Below are 7,879 nucleotides of genomic sequence, written 5' to 3' on the forward strand. Positions count from 1 at the left end.
CCGCCACTTTGCTAATTACTTAACAATTAGGCTGTCTGCTAACAATTAGGGTTTCAGATTCATTCATAAACAAACTATTCATCATCATCTTCATCATACAAAACACAACCACCTTCATCTTCATCATACAAAACACAACCGCCTTCATCTACATCTGCGATTTTACATCATTAGGGTTTCGCTACTTTGCTAAATTCAGATGGATATTTTAAATCTTTGTAATCATTACAATTGTTATTTAACTAATATTTTCTTAATTTTGTATTTGGTGATTTTCTATATTTTATTTTGTATACGATTATTTCATCTTCAAGATCGGAATGATTAGTAATGTTTTTCATTCAATTTTGATTTAAATAACTTTATCACTATTTCATCTTCAGGCATTATGTTTCATGTTCAATTTATCGTCTAGCTTCATGGGCAGGAAAAGATTGAGAGTTTTGGTGAGACCTAACGAGCTAATAATATAAATGGTCCTGTTTTTTTATGTTTTGTTATGCATCTTTATATGCTTTCTTTGTTATTTACGGAATATTCAAAAAGGTTATGTTATGGACGTTTTTCAGGTTGGAGTTTACCATCTAAGTCATGTGAAGTTGAGGATGCAATCGTGCTCGAACATTTGACTAACAGATTTTGAAGTAATATCCCCCTTTGCTAAACTTGACTTGATTTTTTATTTTTTGGGATTAAATGAGAACGGGTCAAATGAGTCCGTAGTTACCTAATGCATACATCTAAAATGGATCAATAGTTGCCCAATTCGTATTATCTAAAATGGGGCAATAATTATGTTTGCACCAATGTACTTTGCTTTCTATGTACATATATACTACATTTGATGGGTTTGTTGCTCGTATTATATGTTAGATAGTAAGTGAGAATCCTACTAAGTGAGAATTGTACTCAAAATATGCAATTGCTTCATCTTTATGCTTTAGAGTCGTGCTATAAATCAGAATGTCAATGTTTATGCTTTAGAGTGGTGCTATAAATCAACATTTATGTCACTACAACAAATTTGCTATTTAACCACGCATAAATGTACACACTTTTAAGAAGTGTGTACTTTTTTGTTAAATTCCTCACACTTGTAAATGTGTGTAAATGTATTACACTTATAAGTGTAGAATATCATTATAGTTTCACACATAAAAGTGTAGGGAAAAAAGTGCACACTAATTTGTGTGTAAAATTATAAATATAACCACACTTAAGAGTGTTAAGTTGATTTTGTCGCACTAGATTTGTTCACGCTCCCCCTTGTGTGAAGAAATGAGGTGTAACAAATTTTACTCACATATTTAAATGTGATTAAATTTGTGTTTGTACACACTAACAAGTGTGAACAAACTTTTTCAACAATTTTAAGTGTGAAATTTAAATAACATTCAACATTTATAAATGTAACAAACTTATACATATTTATAAGTGTGAGGAATTTGATAAAAAGCTCACACTTTCTTACAAGTGTGTAAAAATATGCGTGAACAATTGATAAATTTGTTGTAGTGTGTGGTTTGGGTTCTAGAAGATTATTGTGGGCATAGGTTGCTACAGGTACAATATAGGTTGCTTCTTGTACAATATGGGTCATAAGTGCTATGTTGCTACTGGTACAATATGGGTCATAACTGCTATGTTCTTGGAAGATTAGTGCTATGTTCTGGAAGGTTTCTTAAAGTCAACTGTTATAATGGATCAATTTATTATCAAATGTTATATTGGTATTGAAACTCATTTTTTTAATTCGTCTAAATTGCATAATCAACATAAAGATTATAGTTAATGATGGGTGTCACTCATACAGTTTTTGTTCATCTTCAGTTTTGCTACTGCGAATAAAGTATGATGAGTTACAACCTGCTTTACAGTCACTCTTCCTTTACTTTCAAGATCTGTACCCGCTTTACAACCTGATACTAAGCTATTTTTGTTGGTTAAAGCGATTGCTTCAGCTGTGATTCTTGCAACGGGATACATGCATGTATTACCGGATTCATTTGAATGTTTGACATCCAAATATTTGCCTGAAAAACCATGTAGTAAGTTCCCATTAACAACGTTTATCGCCATGTTATCCGTTGTATTGACACTAATGATTGATTCGTATGACTAATGATTGATTCGTATGCGATGAGTGGGTACAAGAAATGCTGTAAACCCGATCAAAAATTGAAAATTTCGGGTCATTGCCATGGTGATGGTTCGTCTGGGCCAGAGGACACAGCGTCACAGTTGAGACGCTACCGTGTGGTTGCTCAGGTACCTAATTAAATTAAGTGTACTTATAATTTTAATATTTAGTATTTAATTTTATATTTATTTATGGCTAAAATGTGACTCCGTATATTTATCTATAAGTGTCATGTATGGCTGTATGTATATGTAAATTATCTAATGATTTTTGTAAATGGTTACTTTTGAATATTACTTATCATATATTGTTGAATTGTTGAATGAGGATGAGGAATTAGATCAATTCTTAGGCTAACTTATTCTTACGCTTAAATATCAATTCTTGAATGTGACTTTCTTGAATTTCTTAAATGTGACTTTTTTTTTATATTATGTTGCAGGTATTAGAGCTTCGGATAGTTGTTCATTCGATTATGATTGGGCTATCGATGGGTGCATCGGATAATCTATGCACCATAAAACCTCTTGTGGTTGCAGTATGTTTTCATCAATTTTTTGAGGGTATGGGCCTCAGCGGTTGCATTCTTCAGATTATTTTTCCTTCAAATATTTTATTTTTAATGAAGTTAAAATTATGAGTTCTGATACATTTACTTAAATGATTAAAGACGAACTATGAAATGAAGATGAAAGTAGCATTGGTATTTTTCTTTTCAGTGACAACACCCTTCGGGATAGCAGTTGGGATCGGGTTGTCAAATGTGTACCGTGAAAATAGTCCAACGGCATTGATAGTAGTTGGAGTGCTAAACACAGTTTCAGTAGGGCTGTTTAATTACATGGCACTGGTGGATCTATTGGCATTAGATTTTATGGGGATAAAGCTGAAAGATGACATGAAACTTCAAGCATTTGCATATGTTGCTGTAAATTTAGGAGCTGGAGGCATGTAAGTGATGGCTATTTGGGTATAATTCCTTTCAGGTGTTCTTAAACTTTTTGTTACTTTCCTTTAGTTTTTATTTTTATTTTTATTAGGGGATGTGTAAATGTTAAGTTAGTCATTGATTCATTTACATCTCAAAGGTTGGTTAATTCAATTTTATTCCATGTGAAACCTGGTCTTTGAGGGCTTGAGGCTATGGCGTATCGTCTTTTAGTGCACATCATAAACATTTATAGTTTTCGAATTCAATTGTGAAGGGTTATGTTCAACTTATATAATTTCAAAGGTCCACATAATCTTTAGCAAATCAGTTATTTCCACTTTAGAACCACGGACACATACACTGGAACATATGTTACCAAATTACTCATTCGATGTAGGAAACAATCTACTTATAGTGTTTCTAATTTGATTCTTTAGTCATAGCATAATAAGTCTCGAACAAGTTCTGCTTACAGTTTTAGTGCATTTCTTACCGTTTACTCTGTCTTAGGTTGTGGCAATATGGGTGGGTTGTGTGAAATGGATAATGAGACAAAGGGTAACTTTTGCAATAAAGTATGTTGGCCTGAAATACTTCTTATATAAGCTATTAAGTTATTAATGTTCAATAAGTGCCATGTCTCAGTGCTTAGAAGGGATTAAGTATATATTGTTACTGATCTTGAATTGAGTGAAAACTTGCGGGGATAGAATGATCCTGCAATATGCATTTAGTGTTGAACTTAAATATATTTTTAGGAATCCAGCTTTATATTTTTCCTTTTTATTATCATATTGATTTTGAGATGTTGGGTGTATGTGAAGTTGAAGCATTTTTGAGCTACTTAAGAATATTAGTAGTTCAGTTAATGATGATGAGTTAATCAATTAATTCTCTTTTTGTAGGTAGCAATATCCTGATATGGTATGCAAGTGAAAACTGGGTTATCAATAAGTTTGTTGATTTGAACGCAGGAAAAAGTATAATCTGGCATTGTTCATAGACAATAAGATTAACTGTAAGTTGAAATGTTACCACTTAGACCAAAGTCTGGTATTCTTCTTGTTAATGATTTATAGTTTCGTTTCAGGTTTATGATCTTAAGCATCAAAGTTACATATATAGAGACAATAGGTAATTTCTAAGCTTACATATATGTTCATCATATATAAAGGTTATGAAATCTGAGGATGTCAAAATAAGAGGCCCAAACTATGGATAACTTAGGGTGAGAAACAAGCCCATCAGGGTAAAATTCATTTATATACCCAATGTGTCAAAATGGACACCTTGATATAATATGCCCACTTCATTTCACTATCTTCTTATGTTCCATTTAGGACATAAATATAATTTGATTTTCCTCCATACTCACTGGAGTAGTTAGATTTATTTGGCAAGCGAACGAAGGATCTTGAGGCAGTTGATCCTATCATAAGAATTGTAGCCGAGAAACATCGAACTGATTACCAACTCATTGGACTTTTTTTTTTGAGTAAAGCAACTCATTGGACTTGCCGATAGGAATGCATGGAAGGGGTAAAGCCATGAACTTTTATGTTTTATTTCAATGAATTATGTTATATAATTTAAAGGTTTTTGGAACTTTACACATTGTAATATTATATGTATCCAACTTTGAAATGTCGTACTGTATGTATTCGATTTCACTTTCAATGGATAAATATCATAAGGGAAAATTTGACTTTGGTCACTTTGGAATGCAAATGAAACAGTATTAATATTATGTGCTTGGTTTTGTAGGAACTACAGGGCAAAGTAGGTCATTGTTGAGACCGGTCTTTATTTGTTTAGGTCTTTATTTGTTTAAGAAATCAGATCTTGCTTACACCCCACAACATATATCTCTTCCTACCATCTTTTAATTTGTTCATTTATGAGATTTTTATGTAGAGAACTAAAAGAATTACTCATTCTTAAAAATAAGTTCAGAAGTCTAACTAACTCTTGAATTTTAAAAGTTATGAGCTTCGTTGAATTCTCCATTGATATTTTGATAACTGTTTCAAAATTTTATATACTTCAATTAGTAGCCATCAGTTACTATTTCACTATTTCAGAACTCATTATTTTTTTTTAACCTGGGTATCCAAACGGTCAACTTGACTAATCCTAGGGCGACTACTCGCTACGCGAGCAGCCCGGAGTCATTGCAGGCGAACCTCCGTGGCCATGAGTGGATAACTGTGGGTGCCTAGAATCGAACCCTTGACCTCCACTATGAAAGGCCAGGGTCTTAACCATTCCACTATAATGGTTTTCAGAACTCATTATTGATTTCACTATTTCAGAACTCATTATTGTTTCAGGTAATAGTGTCAACTGGACTTTAAAGCTAACGGAGATTTATCCATAAGGTTTTCAGTATCACTCTTTTTTATAAGGTACACTTGATCGTCAATCTTGTGTAAATTAGAGGTCATGGAATTGAGCAGGGTGGATAACGTATCAAAATGTTTAGTTGGAATATGTTGACAGTTTTTCAACTCTTCTTATATGATAAATGTTTATAACTTATGCATACGAGTCTTCTTATCTTTGTTCTTCAGGTGCCACTTAACAATATGTTTGGACACTCAACGGGCGTCTGTTACATGACACACATACTATAAATTGGCGTAGAAGATTTATTAATTTGGCTTTAAGGAGCCCATCATTATTTGACTGAGCAGTTGATATGTTTTTCTTTCTTAATACTTTGAATGTACGTTTACAATACACTTGGTGTATGAAACGTAATTAAAATGGTGGTAATTACGTCCCATTTACCTATAGCTTGGTTGATTTCGGTTATTTTTAAAAAAGATCCAATGGGTTACATGAAAATACAAGATATAAAAGGTACCATGTTAATTGAGTTGAAAGTCATTCAAAGCCTATAAAATGTCAAATCCATAATGGCCTACTAAGTTGCTTTGGTAAAGAAATTGTAGAGTTTTATAGAAGTGTAGTTTCTGATCTACATACCTGCCTATTTTTGAATCCTTTTCGAGCGAATTTCATGATACCTTATGCAGATGTATCAGTAACTACCAAGTTGTAGTTGTTTTGCTTTTTGGTTAGGGTTGTTGCAGCTTTGCTCATTTCTTATGAAGCCATCGGGCTGTTAAAAATATGCAGGTATGTAGATCGGTAACCACTAATTTGTTATGCTGCTCTTAATTCGATGCAAAATATTAATAGTTTCTATTTGTTTATACGACAACGTTGATGAACCTGCAGAGTATGCTACCAGATTGTATGTCTTTCCTCAATTCTGCCTTTCTTTTTGTGTTTCGTCATAAATTGCTATCAACATCGATCAATGCTTTACACATTTTAACAAACACAAACTATTTTTTAGAGCTACCGTGTGTTTAGAGCTACCGTGCAACGCACGGGCTCATAAAATCTAGTATATATATACAACAACAAAACTCAATCTCACGTACGTGCAGTGGCGAATCTAGGATGAAATCTCATTGGGGTCCTCAAATTTTTTTCCAGACATAATTATATTTGAAGGGTAATTTAGTGGTTGTTTACCTCAAAAAAATCATAAAATTTAAAAATATGTGCGATCTTATAGCTAAATTTAATGGTGACATATTCAATTTAAAGTATACATGGTGAAAAAAAAGAAAATCCGGTAGTGAGGTCACAGGACCCCACACCCAATGTTGTAAAAAACCCGATTACTTGCCGATCAATCCTCGATTACTCATTTTCAAGAGTAATGCGTTCCAATTTTCAAAAATCCGTTTAATTAATCGATCAACGTCGATTGACGGGTCAAAATTGAAATGTCCCGTTCTTATTGATTAAAAACGTTCCATATTAATTGATTTCGTTGCGAGGTTTTGACCTCTATATGAGACGTTTCTCAAAGACTGCATTCATTTTAAAACCAACCATAACCTTTATTTCATCAATAAAGGTTTAAAAAGATTTACGTAGATTATCAAATAATGATAATCTAAAATATCCTGTTTACACACGACCATTACATAATGGTTTACAATACAAATATGTTACAACAAAATAAGTTTCTTGAATGCAGTTTTTACACAATATCATACAAACATGGACTCCAAATCTCGTCCTTATTTAAGTATGCGACAGCGGAAGCTCTTAATAATCACCTGAGAATAAACATGCTTAAAACGTCAACAAAAATGTTGGTGAGTTATAGGTTTAATCTATATATATCAAATAATAATAATAGACCACAAGATTTCATATTTCAATACACATCCCATACATAGAGATAAAAGTCATTCATATGGTGAACACCTGGTAACCGACAATAACAAGATGCATATATAAGAATATCCCCATCATTCCGGGACACCCTTCGGATATGATATAAATTTCGAAGTACTAAAGCATCCGGTACTTTGGATGGGGTTTGTTAGGCCCAATAGATCTATCTTTAGGATTCGCGTCAATTAGGGTGTCTGTTCCCTAATTCTTAGATTACCAGACTTAATAAAAAGGGGCATATTCGATTTCAATAATTCAACCATAGAATGTAGTTTCACGTACTTGTGTCTATTTTGTAAATCATTTATAAAACCTGCATGTATTCTCATCCCAAAATATTAGATTTTAAAAGTGGGACTATAACTCACTTTCACAGATTTTTACTTCGTCGGGAAGTAAGACTTGGCCACTGGTTGATTCACGAACCTATAACAATATATACATATATATCAAAGTATGTTCAAAATATATTTACAACACTTTTAATATATTTTGATGTTTTAAGTTTATTAAGTCAGCTGTCCTCGTTAGTAACCTACAACTAG

General features: G+C 32.7%; 1 protein-coding gene across 13 annotated transcripts; it reads left to right on the plus strand.

Annotated features, from left to right (window-relative positions):
* The first annotated feature begins 252 nt into the window (after window positions 1–252).
* On the plus strand, window positions 253–5,786 carry LOC139852030 (fe(2+) transport protein 1-like). Of its 13 annotated transcripts, none has more exons than XR_011760869.1 (9): window positions 253–476; window positions 570–644; window positions 1,554–1,730; window positions 1,831–2,048; window positions 2,145–2,268; window positions 2,583–2,703; window positions 2,860–3,091; window positions 3,977–4,089; window positions 4,162–4,776. XR_011760869.1 is itself a non-coding variant. In XM_071841249.1 (6 exons), the coding sequence occupies exons 2-5, from the start codon at window positions 2,044–2,046 to the stop codon at window positions 3,093–3,095; spliced, it is 486 nt and encodes a 161-aa protein (XP_071697350.1). In that variant the 5' UTR covers window positions 1,522–1,730; window positions 1,831–2,043; the 3' UTR covers window positions 3,096–3,110; window positions 3,977–4,776. The 13 variants fall into 13 exon arrangements, 2 of the variants coding, with proteins under 2 accessions (XP_071697350.1, XP_071697349.1); XR_011760868.1 differs by having other exon boundaries at window positions 253–446; XR_011760878.1 differs by lacking the exons at window positions 253–476; window positions 570–644 and adding exons at window positions 5,402–5,476; window positions 5,642–5,786 and having other exon boundaries at window positions 1,522–1,730; window positions 4,162–4,205.
* Window positions 5,787–7,879: the final 2,093 nt, after the last annotated feature.

This window comes from Rutidosis leptorrhynchoides, chromosome 6 (assembly GCF_046630445.1).
Source record: "Rutidosis leptorrhynchoides isolate AG116_Rl617_1_P2 chromosome 6, CSIRO_AGI_Rlap_v1, whole genome shotgun sequence".
NCBI classification, from domain to species: Eukaryota; Viridiplantae; Streptophyta; class Magnoliopsida; order Asterales; family Asteraceae; genus Rutidosis; species Rutidosis leptorrhynchoides.

Excerpts from the sequence above, each read along its gene's own strand:
- LOC139852030 (XM_071841249.1), top strand. Across the intron at positions 2,269-2,582 it reads GCTACCGTGTGGTTGCTCAG|GTATTAGAGCTTCGGATAGT; the intron begins GTACCTAATTAA and ends ATTATGTTGCAG. Across the intron at positions 2,704-2,859 it reads TTTTCATCAATTTTTTGAGG|TGACAACACCCTTCGGGATA; the intron begins GTATGGGCCTCA and ends TTTTCTTTTCAG.